The 13,091-nt window shown below is 37.2% G+C and overlaps 1 protein-coding gene across 1 annotated transcript; it reads right to left on the bottom strand.

Annotated features, from left to right (window-relative positions):
• Positions 1 to 255: 255 nt before the first annotated feature.
• On the bottom strand, positions 256 to 5,953 carry LOC133518979 (general odorant-binding protein 83a-like). Its single transcript, XM_061852804.1, has 6 exons — positions 5,797 to 5,953; positions 2,969 to 3,044; positions 2,053 to 2,141; positions 1,623 to 1,725; positions 1,182 to 1,252; positions 256 to 356 (listed from the first exon to the last, which is right to left on the bottom strand). The coding sequence occupies exons 1-6, from the start codon at positions 5,860 to 5,862 to the stop codon at positions 339 to 341; spliced, it is 423 nt and encodes a 140-aa protein (XP_061708788.1). The 5' UTR covers positions 5,863 to 5,953; the 3' UTR covers positions 256 to 338.
• Between the last annotated feature and the right edge of the window lie 7,138 nt (positions 5,954 to 13,091).

The following is a 13,091-nucleotide window of genomic DNA, read 5'->3' as shown; positions in this document are numbered from 1 at the left end:
TTAGTTTTAGTTGTTTCGGTGCCTGACGATGTGACGATAACGACCACGGGTTAGACCCTACAAGTTACGGTTAAAATACTTAATCGCAAATCTTGTAATTAAAAAAATGTTTATTCGCTAAAAATGCTCCTAGAAAACACATTATTTCTAATAATGGACGAGTAATGCAAGTAAACGTCGGGAAAATCGTTAAAAATTTTCATCTTTATATGAATTATACCAGAAAGTATGTAGGGCATTGAATGAAAACAAATATTTGCAGTTAAGAAGTATATTTATTAACTTTTATTGTTACCATAGTCTTCTCTTTTTCGTCAGCACACAAGCTTCCTCGTAGTCTAGAATAAGAAATATAACTGAAAAGAAATACGAACAAATTATTAATATACTGTTAAGCATGAACCCTTCATAAGAATGAGAAGTGACAAATATTTAATGAGCCAGTCAAATAGCTCGGTCGGAATATTTAAGTAACTTGCCAAGAATAAGTCAAAATGAAAACAAAAATGTTGTATTACTTTGCTAATCTGGATTCAGTTGCCGGGCGTCAGACCGTTCACATCTCCAGCATCTCCCGAGGATGCCTCGTAGAGAGGCGATCCGAAACTCGTGTCGATTTTTGTACTTTTGGTGGTAGTTTGTTTTGCGTATTTACTTTTGCGGTGGGAGGGTGGGAATATTAATTACATGTCAAAAATACGCATGTAAGTATAAAGGGTTAGCACTGATTGAATAGCACATTTTTAACTCGCGGATTACCAAAGTAATTTTTTTAATTTAATTAATATGGATTTCCGCAAAGTAACGCCTGATTCTAAATAAGTTTGAAACAAGCACGCAAGTTGTCTGTTCTCAGTACAAAATTTGATACTCAAGCCGTAGCCACTTAAGTGGTGGGCAAGCTGTGTACCTATGTGTGCGTTTTAGGGATGTGCACTTGTCGATTTTAATCATGCTATATATTGATAATCTCTACACAGCGGAACGGAACAACGTTAATTGAAGCTTCGATATCTTCACACTAAAAATTTATATCATTGAAATGCTAATGGATTATGTACACTTAATGACATTATCATGAAGTTTCGATTACTTACTTACAAAGTGCAACAGATCTCACTTGCATTTGACGAACATTTTAGAAAATAGGACTGAAAATATAGAAATAAAACCTTACTTACATCTGGATCCTTCGAATATGAACATTTGTGAACGTCAAATGCCCTTTGGCATTTATCTTTGTCAGGTGTATCTGAAAAAAAGATATCTAAGTTACTAATGGCCCTGTTTTATAGTAAATACATCTCTCCGAGCTTATAGAGGTTTCATATAGTCAGCATCAAAAGTAGCAGATTAGACTACGCGTCAAAAGTATCTATATTTTCTAATAGCCTAACAAAAAGATATGTTTTTATTTGAGACACATTTACTTTTGAACGCGAACTGTAGAGATATATCTCTATTTGTAAAAGTATTCGAGGGTGGCAGATACTTTTGGTGCATTGATGTATCGACTAATCTTGATGGTGATTGTACTAACAGACGCTTACGTTTTAGAAAACTCTTTAAATGAGGAGCCACTTTAAATAAGTAGAGTAGTAATAATATAAGTAATTTCTCACCTAAATGTTTGCACGCAAAAATCATCTTGGAAACTCTGTCGGAGTACTGCTCGGGGATCAGGCTCACCATCATTTCGTAATCTACCGTATCGTTTTCATCCACCTGCCAGGCAAAACCAAGAATTAATACGCCATATTGCACGTTAATTACAACGGGCATATGTGTATTTAAGGTACCGGGAGGTCACGACGGTACGAAAGGTACGATACAAAAAAATTACTTATATTTATATTTTAAAAGTTCTCGTAACTTACATGATCAATAAGAAAAAATCAAATATAAAATCTCTTTTTCTTGCCATGCAACATCCATACTTATGTATATTTACTAAGGCAATAAACCCATGCAAAATTTATAAGCAGTTTAATCACGTAACTATGTTATATAAGCCTGAAACCTAAATGAAGAGAAACAAATAAAACAACTCACGAGACTCGCTTCTTCCAGCAGGCAAAACATATAGCACTTCAATTTGGTGTCCTCCTTAAATATGCCGTTTTCGCAATTCGCTATATCCTCTGGGGGCAAGTAAGAATAAAGACTCTTTAATGTACTCAAACGCGAGACATGTTTTTCAAAACAATAGAAGTGAAAGTGAGTAGAGGTGACGTCTTTTTAAAAATAATTTATTGGTATAGCTGTGCATGGATTTAGCAAGTACTAAGCATATTTGTTTCAGGTTACATTGGAGTTTAAATTATTAAATTTTTCAGAAGTTTGGTTATTGGCAAATACTACAAATAACTTAAGGCCGACTACGCCACATTCATGTAAAAATAAAATAAAAATATACAAAGCATAATATAGTAGACGGATTTATGTGTACTTTTTATGACACTGATACATACATAAAAATACATGTTTTTTTATACAAATAAAATCTCGGCTTTGCTGTAGGTGTTTGAAAATAGAAGAGAAAAATATAAAGATGTCAAATGCATTTTTACACACTTTCTACAAAAACACACTTATAGCTCTTGAAAACTAATGGCAGACTTAAGAAATGAGTCCTTTAGAAAAGCCACTCCACCGCCACAGCTACAATGCAGACGAATCGAGAATAGGGTTACCAGTACATTTATTTAGGTTAGGATTCTTGCTTTCCGATAGACACTCGAGACACTCCAAAACCACGTCGAATGCCATTTCGGCAATTTATTATACATTCTTATTTCATAACTGCTTTTTCTAACCACCACATTCCACATCTAAAAAATGTGACAGCCCTATCTAAGAGCATCTTAGAGCTATGGTGTTAGGTTTAGCGGGCTGAATGTTTGACGTCACTCGCATGCGAGCGTAGAACAAAGGTAAGTGGAAATACAATTTTCTTTTGCGAACTCACCCTCGGCGACCCCGGTCTTGCCGACGCACTCGTTGTGAACGTGTTGTATTATTTCTTTGATTTCATCACTGAAGACCTGAAATAGTTTTCATACTTTTAATATTTCATCTCGACATTCTTATATTCGCTATGAAACAATACATTTAAAAAATACATTAAAACGTATTTTGTATTTCTGATAATTCAAAGCAAATATAGTGTGGCCAGGGACTTTCTCATTTTGAACATAGAGAGAATTAAGTATACTATCGTTGTCTTACGCTAGTACTAGCACCTCGACGTCTTACGCTAGTACTAGCACCTCGATGTCTTACGTCAGTACTAGCACCTCGACGTCTTACGCTAGTACTAGCACCTCGATGTCTTACGTCAGTACTAGCACCTCGACGTCTTACGCTAGTACTAGCACCTCGATGTCTTACGTCAGTACTAGCACCTCGACGTCTTACGCTAGTACTAGCACCTCGATGTCTTACGTCAGTACTAGCACCTCGACGTCTTACGCTAGTACTAGCACCTCGATGTCTTACGTCAGTACTAGCACCTCGACGTCTTACGCTAGTACTAGCACCTCGATGTCTTACGTCAGTACTAGCACCTCGACGTCTTACGCTAGTACTAGCACCTCGATGTCTTACGTCAGTACTAGCACCTCGATGTCTTACGTCAGTACTAGCACCTCGACGTCTTACGCTAGTACTAGCACCTCGATGTCTTACGATAGTACTAGCACCCAAAAAATAGGATGAGTAGTTCTTTTGTTCTTAACTACTGAAAAAATGAGCTTGGCAGACGATACCTAAAAAAAATTATAATTTAATAATTTGTTTCACCTATCTACATAGTTTGTAACTAAATTAATAATGTCCACATTTTTTTCCTTTAAACCTCCAGTTACTTTTCGGGGTTGTAAGGGTAGTCACACTGCTCCCCTAACAACACTTTTGAAACATGTTTTTTCAATATTTACTATTGGTAGTTACTTGCACTAAATAAACAACAAAGATAACGTTTAGAATGTTGTCAACATAAAGACAGCCAACTATATATTCACAGCCGGTTCTTATTTTACAATCTGAAACATCAACACGTATGTGTCATATAAGAGTGATATAAAATTGACAAGTCTTGTAGTCCCTATTTTTTATTATTCACTCGCTACGTGCCCCGTATCTACATGTTTTTGCTTTGTGAATAACGTCAGAGCAAAAAAGATGTTAATAAAAATGATATAACATTTCAAAGAAAATTATTAAGTTGTGATTCCACGGGGACTAACCCAATGCGCATCAACTTGTATCATGGTGTTTAATATTTAAAATGGTGCGAATTCATCTCCATTGTCACAAAGCAAATATTTACCACTGAAATTATGAAATGGGTGAGTTTCAGTTCACTATTATTATACACAGAAATTCATCGAGATATAAACTTACCGCAATTTGTATAGAACTATAAAGTAAATACTCAAAGTAATAGTTTGTCATTAGAAAAAGTCGCAAAATTCAATTTTTCTATGGGAAGACAACCATCGATATTTTTTTACCGCATTTTTCTAGTGACGGAAATGTCTTATCAAAATATAGTTACAGACGCATGGCCACACTCCCTGCATGCAAAATCATAATACATATTAAACATAATACATACAATTACATAATAAATTAAGTTTAAATCAGGAGTTACCCAAATAGTCGCATGCTTAAATTTTTCCCACAAACACAACCCAGAAACATTTTTGTTTTTAGCAGCACTAAAAATTCGAAATCAAAAGGCAATGCATACTTCTTTCACACTGCCAGCGACAGTTAGTAACGTGTGATATTGGAACATGCCCCGTGGCTGCATTACGTATGCTCTGAGAGAGACATTGAGCAATAGTGTCGAGCGCTCCGCGCCGTCTCATCCGTCAACCCTTCTGTCTAATTCACAAACATTCTGTCTCTATTGTAAATTGTAAACTTACCTCTAGAACCAGATCACCTTGATAAAACTAAGAAACCTGGATGAGATCACGCTTATACTGGTTTTTCAGATGTGACAAGCTCGGTGAGTTTAGTGAATGCCAGCCCTTACCTTGCAGCTCATAAACTAACTCGAAAAATGTGATGCGACTTCGCTAATGCGATATGTGTACCTACTTGTTTTGAGAACAGGGCACGGAGGGCTTGCGGTGAGGATGAAATAAACTAAATGTGAAACCTTTCAGAATCTCTCGGGACGTGAAATACATCTGTATATGAAACTTAGAAAGATTTTAGAGAGAAGAAAATTGACACACATTTTTCAAATCGATGGATAAAAATTAAAAAAACGATTTCACAAAAATGTTCTAAATACCTACCAATCAAATTAATTTCCTTTCTGGTCTTCAACATCACCAAATAGACCCTAGCGCGCGTCGCCTCTATGAGGAGCTGTCAAAGGGCCTTGTAGAGGCTTCTGGTGACCAGAGGGCTGGCCAATATTTTGGTCAGCGAATCAGCATTTCCGTCCAGCGGGGCAATGCGGTCAGCCTTCTGGGCACCCTACCGCACGACCACGGCAGATATTTTACTTAAAAGTTTCATACATACCTACTTACTGACTTAAGACATTGTTGATGTATTTATGCAATGTAAAAATCTTTATATTTATCGCTACTAGAAGCTAAAGCTACTATAGTCTAGCCAATCAATTCTTCAGTAGAAATAAGATCGACCCTTAGTGCCTCAATTTTTTTAATTTGCTGCAGTTTACTACTGACCAAATTGTTTTGCCCGGCCAAATTGAATAGCTAACTGGACTAATACCTACTGAGTGAATAAAAAAAAACTGTAAATACTCACTGGCGTTTCCTTTCCTCCGCAAGCCAGAGCTACCAGCGCGCAGAGCACTGGCAGCGACCTGGACATGGCTCCGGATGCTGAAAGGCCAGTGAGCGGCGATGGCACGCGCTGCGCTTTTATTCACACAATTATGCCGCGTAATGGCTGCCAATTCCGGAATATAATAAGTCACATTGAATCTTAAAAAAACAACATATTTTTATATGCATTGCGCTCGTACCTACGTACTTGTTTATAGATGTTTATTAGTCACATAAAATCTTTAAAACATTCTTAATTTACATGTCATAAAAAACAGTGATTAAAAAAATACCTAAAAACTACTACTTACATTCATAAATAGCCTGCATTTCTGATGCTCTGAAAGTGGGTAGCTGATGTTGTTCTATAATGTGTGCAGAAAATGATACTTTCTAAGTACTTTTTTTTACTACAAGCAATTGAAATTTTGGTTTTCAATGGATTTTTTTGTGCAATGTCCAGTTTGATAATTATTTCCCCATTCTATAAGTAACGATTTTTTTACCTATATTGTTAATTAAAAGCACCCTCAAAAAATACTACTGAAGTTTATACTTAGGCGCGTTTTTTTTTAAATGCACATGTATTTTATTTTCCTTGTATTCTAAATTAAAAGTAGATGTTTTGTTCAAGATTAGTGTTTAACTCGGGTGAAAGGCACCATTTTATCCCTTGGTTAACAATCTACTATTATAGATTAGATCAAATGATAATCAGTTATTCAAAGTTCAAATGCCGCTTTAGCTAAGTAAGCTGTAAGAAAAGCTACGAAGCTTTTGTCACAATAATTGTTTTTCTCTTGCCTCTTCTTCATTCGATTTCATGATTATTTTTTAAAACAAGATATTTAGTTAAAATATAAAATTAAGTATATTTTTTTAGTAAACCCAAATTGCTTTAAGTACGAGTCGCTTTTTGTGGTGTTCACTCAGTCGATTACTCACGAATCACGAATCAATATCAGATTTCATTTCCGGCATAAGAAAACCGAGTCGAGTTTTTTACATTTTCAAGAATAGAATACTATTCATTTTGAGAATCAGTTACCTGTGGTAGGTAAAACAATAACAAAAGCTAAGCAGAATGTACTGAGAAAAATTAAGAAAAACTATATACCTATCATTATTTATACAATGCGTTTACAACAGTGAGTCTGTTAATATTAAAACTGAAAAAAGGTGCGGTAGTAAATACATTTACTCAGTAATAATTGGGGCTTTTTTGTTCAAATTATAAAAAAAACCTTACAAAGTCAGTAATTACTAATTAGTCATAGTAGGTAGTGTTAGTTTAACGCATTCACTGCCAGGGGGCGTCGCCTAGGAAAAACTTGTATGACGGTGAACACATATATGCGTCGGTGGCAGTGAATGCGTTAAAGTGGTTTTATTTATGTGTATAAGGCACAGGAACTAGAAAAGTTTATTTAGATTTTATTGTAGGACCATCACCTAAATTTCTTGTTTTGAATCAGAATATGCCATCAGATCTCTCACAACCCCCTTCGGCCAGAAGCCCTTCGCAAACAACTAAACTTCGTACAAGTTTATTAACGTTTCGCCTGAGTTTTGTTTCAGAATAAGCAGCAAGCTAACACAACAAGAAGCTGTAGTTACAGACAGACGGCAATTAACACATTACATTAGCGCCGTCTCGTCACTACAAGGTGTAATCAGCGGGCGGAAGTTCGTGAATGAATAAGCAGGTGCCGATGCCGCGGACAACTACTTGGTAAAGAATGTCTACTGCTAATTAAGTTCGTGTTCTTCTCTCACTCTCAGTAAGTGAGATGGAAGTACGTGCCCGAAAGCGCGGATATCATGTTTTTAATTTTTGTAAAAAGAATACCTAATTGATACGTTCCCTCAAACATGATAATGCCCATTTTTAGAAGCAATTTTAATATTTTTAACTTGTGTGCATAATTTATTACAAATTTTTAAAATGCATTTTAGACCTACGTTAGTGATTTTTTTTCTATCAAGCGAAAGTCAAAACCTCAGGATTTGAATCGATACAGTCCCTCGAGAAAAGGCTTCAGATTGCTAATTAACTTTATGGCAGCCGTATTGTGATCCAAAAAAGTTTAAAGACTTCGTTTTCTGGACCTTAAACTAGATTGGCTATTGAAAATATTGACCGCGGAAACAGGTGATTCTTAAGTAATTAAATATTTGAAGTATGTATAAGTATTCCGTTAGATATTTACTCACTCAAATTGAATTTTAAAACCAGTTTATCAATTTTTTTTTTAAGTTTATCTTGGTTACAACAAAAAATCGACTTTTAAACCTTTGTTTACTCTAGTGACATAATTAAAACTTACTTTAATTATGTCACTCTACACTTGGGATTGGGAGCAATATCAGCGATGAAATAACAGCTTTTACCAGCAAATGTGATAAAATTGAATAACGGAGTTTTCAAGCTGGTTGTTTTATTTATGCGATAAACCTGCGTTAAGCATGGTTAAGCGCGATGCGATTGACGCATATCATTTTACATCAATTAATCTAATTATCATAGATTTAGACCAAGCTAATTTGGCAGTGATTTTGATAGTGAAAGTAGAAGTGTTATTTTAAACGTCATAATGATTACACTCGCATAGTCAGTGCTACGAGTGTCAAAATCGCTGCCAACTTACCTTGGTCTAACTCTACATTGTTTTACGCGATGAACACACAGCGGTAGGTAACCGTAGCGTGAGACGCAATGCGTCCAACGCACATAATAACACATTTTATCTTCATAGTATGTGTTAGGATTATCCTTGTTCATTGCGAGAAATTATGAATGATTTCATTGATATAATCGCCATGCACTTTAACAGCTGATGGTACCTAATAGTAGTGTAGACGCACAAAACAACATGTATTTTAATGTCATGCGCAAGCGCTAAAGGTCTCCCAACACCCATCGACACAGAATCGGCAAAATGTCTCTCGACGCGGCTCGGCCGACGCGACGACATCTTCGGTCTTATTGCGTAGACATTAAGGGCCACCCACTCACCCGGAGTTAACCGGTTAATCCGTTAACCCAGTGTCAATTTGTACTGGTAACCAAGGTAACTCCAGGTTTAACCGGTTAACCCCGGGTTAGTGATTGGTGCAAGGGCCCCTAGACATGAAGCTTTTTTCTATCGGCTTACAGACTTACAGAGACCGTAAATCGCGTTACAAACGCAGCGTTGTAAGCATAAAACAAAATTGCCCTATGTTGTTTTAACGTAGGAAAAATTACTTTCCGCGACATTTAACGCACACGTTTGTTTTGCCGCAAAAATCAATGACGTTCATTTGGAACGCGGACACGGTAAACGCATTTGCATTCGCATGCGTCTAAGGCTGAGATTTCCGCACAAAACAACCGAGTGGTTAAACTAACAACTCTCTAATTCAGGCCCCTTGCGTTTTCTAACTTGCCTGAAAATTGTGTAACATCCAAATTTTCCATCCATACTCTATACTTTTGGGATACTTTCCATAAACAATCAAAACGATCCCATACACAAGGATATGATATGACAGATTGTTAAAGTCACTTCCCGGGCAATTTTACACCCCAGTCATTAACGTTTAGCGCTGAACAATGGGAAGACGCTTACGTGTTTTTAGCGGACGACTCTTTTGTGTTCCACACAATAATAATGTCATAATTTGGCGAGTCGGCGGCGCGGGCGCGGCCTAAGCCCGGCGGTATCGGGCTTAATTATTATTAATGGCTGCAAGACAGCCTGTAAAATCACGCTCAGCTTATGCTACACTATAATGATTAAATATGACGTCGATGTAAACGCTTCCAATTTTCGAGAATGATGGAGGGAGTCGTTATGCATTTGTTTAAGGCCAAAAACACCACCAAAACGATAAAACAATGGGTAGAATACGGAAGCGAAAGTCCTAGTGGTAACTGAAATAAAATTTACTCTACAATCTTTCGGGGCAAACATAGACATGACGTATCATGCTCTTTTGCACAAAATTTTCCTGGAATAATCATACTACCTACGGCTAGTTCAATAACAATAAGCTTATCACCTCATGCATTGTGCTAGTATTTTGGTAAACACGAAAAATCCATTAGAGTTGTTTGCGATACGTGGCCCCCGTTATTCCAAACGATCACATAGTTCACCGCTCATCAAAACTAGTTTACTTTCATTCTCAGACTGTGCGTAGTTGTTATAGAACCCGAGCTCACAATTATGCGAGTTCACCTAAACGATTGGCTTTGTAACTGGGATATCCTGCCAGCGCAAGCGGCGGCGTCAGTGACCGTACTAAGCCGATTTGTTGCCGTGTTGCCAGCAATAGTATCATGCTCTCGCGTGGGCCGAGATCAGCACGGATGCACCTTTATAGCGTTTTGATGTGAGCCGATAGCCAGATGGCAAAACTGACTTCAAATAACTGAAAGTCAAACTGATGGGGCGAGAGCGGTTTTCATTTTACCCGCTGTCTTGTGTAACAGATAAATATCACCATAGTATTTATTACATATATATGCATACTCGTATTTATTATTTAAGTATGGAGTCTGCAAGAACACAGCAATACTGTTATTTAGTAAATATAGTACAGTCAACTGCAGAGATAGTTGACCCGTCCTGCATACAAACAGTGTATCAGGGGGAGTCAACTATTTCTGCAGCAAGCTGTACATGCAGCCTGCAGCTAATTTCACCAACTAATTAGTAATCCGTTAAATTAAGTAAGGCCCGCATTCATTCAAGGACCACATTTTATAAAGTTTTTCAATTACAATTTTACAAATATATTTAAATTGACAACATTTCCCTTACATTGTAGGAGATTACCTACGGTAAACAATTGAATGAGTTTTGACCACGCCGGGAATCGATTGTTAAGTAATCTTTATAAAATAAAGTCCTAGTGGGGAAATAATCCTCAATAAGTACTAGCACCTAGGGTAACAGATAAGATGCCTAAGGTGGCCATCAAGGCGGTATTAAAACCTTCACCGCCTCATCTTTACTATATGTCAAAGTTAACTACATAGAACTATATATGAATGGAATAATTTTGAAATCTCGGTTATTAAAGACTTGAAAGTTGCGTAGCGTCTTAGCAATCCTAATGACGATGGACATGAAAGTCGCATCATTATAACGTTTTAATTTGTATGAAGGAATAATTAATTCGAAGATAGAGTGGATGCGGCATGCAAGAGAAGAGCTATAGGCGACGTCATTAAGGTTTGGGTGCGGGTAGCGCAATCAAAGCCCGCAGAACCCGCCCCTAACGACGAGTGCTCTCGATAAAAATTAAAAACACGTGCAAGCCCAGTCTGAGGAAAGTTTTAATGAGTACACGGCTCTCACCACCAACGGGGCTGTTATTACTATCACTAATACTGGCAAACCAGTCAAGTTGTGATCTCAACATACATGACACTAAAAGTGACAGCTCTTGAGTGCACGATAACGACAAGATGCAGTAAATGTCACCTTCTAACACCACCTAATGGTACCTAAGAAAGGCGGGTGCGATAACCGCGAACCTACACGTACCTTAGATTATGTACTTCTGCAGTGCAGATCATCAAGATGGAAAATGTAATGTAACGGCGCATGCAAGATGTGTTGGCCACAAGTAAAGTAAATTTCAAGAATCTGACTGCAACGCTTCAGTGGTAAATCCTGAGATGGACGATAACAATAAAATACAATAAACGTTGCCAACGCAGCCAGCGCAGCTTCTAACACCACCTAATAGGTAACTAAGAGAGACGGACGCGACAACCGCGAACCTAATGTACTGCAGATCATCATGGTGGGAAACGTACCGGAAAAGCAAATAGTTGGAGGCATGCAAGATGTCGGCTACGCTAAAAAACATTTCAAGAATTCGACTGCAAACCTTCAATGATAGACAGGCACTTAAAGTTAGCTACCTACTCGTACTCAGAGATCATATTTATACTGGTTTGGTTAAGACGAGTGCTCTGTAAGGGGTGAAAGCAGGACCAGGATAGACGCCCCTTGCCCGCGCCCTGTCTGTTTGGCAAGAGCTTCGGGTTTGCATTTTGTGTTACGTTTTGCATGTTTTTGTAGCGTAATTTGTGGCAGTAGTTTGCTGGGTAACTAAATTAGCTCTAACTTTGTGTGAGAGAAGGTGACGAAAAAAGGAGAATCCAGTAGGTATTGGTAATAGTGTCAGTAGAGTATGTGTGCCCGACTATCCACCTGTGACTTTTCGCATAGGATATTCGACACATAGCTTTTCTTGAAAGTACAAGGGAAAGCTGTGTACTTAACCCATTCAGGGCCAGCGACTCAGCGTATAGGTCATGCTCAAACAGTTCCGAAAGGCCAGTGACTCACATGTGAGTCCTGAAGAAATTCTGATTTAAACAACGACAACAAACGAAACATAATTTGACGTAATAACGTACGTATCCACTAACTTAACAACCATTTCCATAAGGTATATTACGATAAAAAATTATAAACACGTTTTGGTTTACTATCAGTGCAATATAGTAAATTTACTTATATTCTAGATACATACGCGTTGCGAGCAAACCGAAAAATCCATATTTCAAAGATACCAAAAATATGTATATTTTAGAAGTTATTGACATGACTCAGGGTATGGGTCACCGTGGCCTGGCGCTACTTGAAAAAATTGCAAATGTTTCCGTAACAGGCCAAAATAAACTTTATTGCCTGGTTTTAAAGCTTATTACATGTTGAAGCTGTTTGATGTTGTACCATTTTACAACCGATTACTGTTTAGATGATGGCAAGCAACATTTACCAAGAGTATAATAATATTTTGTTTAGTGTGAGGGGTAAGGCAACGAGGATTTTCTCCCACTGTACTTTTATGTGATAATATTTGGTGATCGTTGTATTGGGTAGGCAATTACCTACTTACAATGATGTTTATATTCATTCATTTTTTTTCGTTACAATATAAAACAAGGCAGTTGAAACAGTCACCGTCACCACTTCACCACTAACTAATTTTGGTATTATCATAACAGTGTGTGACAAATATTTACAAGTTTTTTAAAACGTCTTCTTGGTTTCTAGGATAGAAATAAAGTACTTGCATTTTAAGTGGTCTCTTGTTACTATATTATAATGACTTTAATCACAACAAAGATAACGACCGACCAAGTGTAAGCTTATCGGACACACTTGGACAATAAACAATTAATGCATCCGAGCGGCGGTATTATCTTTCGTATGGTATTTTCACAGGAGTTCAAGAAGTGTTTCATCCCATCCCTACTATTAGAGA

The sequence above is a fragment of the Cydia pomonella genome, chromosome 6, assembly GCF_033807575.1.
Source record: "Cydia pomonella isolate Wapato2018A chromosome 6, ilCydPomo1, whole genome shotgun sequence".
Taxonomy (NCBI): Eukaryota; Metazoa; Arthropoda; class Insecta; order Lepidoptera; family Tortricidae; genus Cydia; species Cydia pomonella.
This window is presented reverse-complemented; position numbering and strand designations above follow the sequence as displayed.

Bases quoted from the DNA above. Each gene is read 5' to 3' on its own strand.
- LOC133518979 (XM_061852804.1), bottom strand. From the start codon at position 5,862: ATGTCCAGGTCGCTGCCAGTGCTCTGCGCGCTGGTAGCTCTGGCTTGC. The intron at 2,142-2,968 runs GTGAGTTCGCAA...ACTTGCCCCCAG, and splicing joins CAAGACCGGGGTCGCCGAGG to AGGATATAGCGAATTGCGAA. The intron at 1,726-2,052 runs GTGAGTTGTTTT...TTTGCCTGGCAG, and splicing joins TGCTGGAAGAAGCGAGTCTC to GTGGATGAAAACGATACGGT.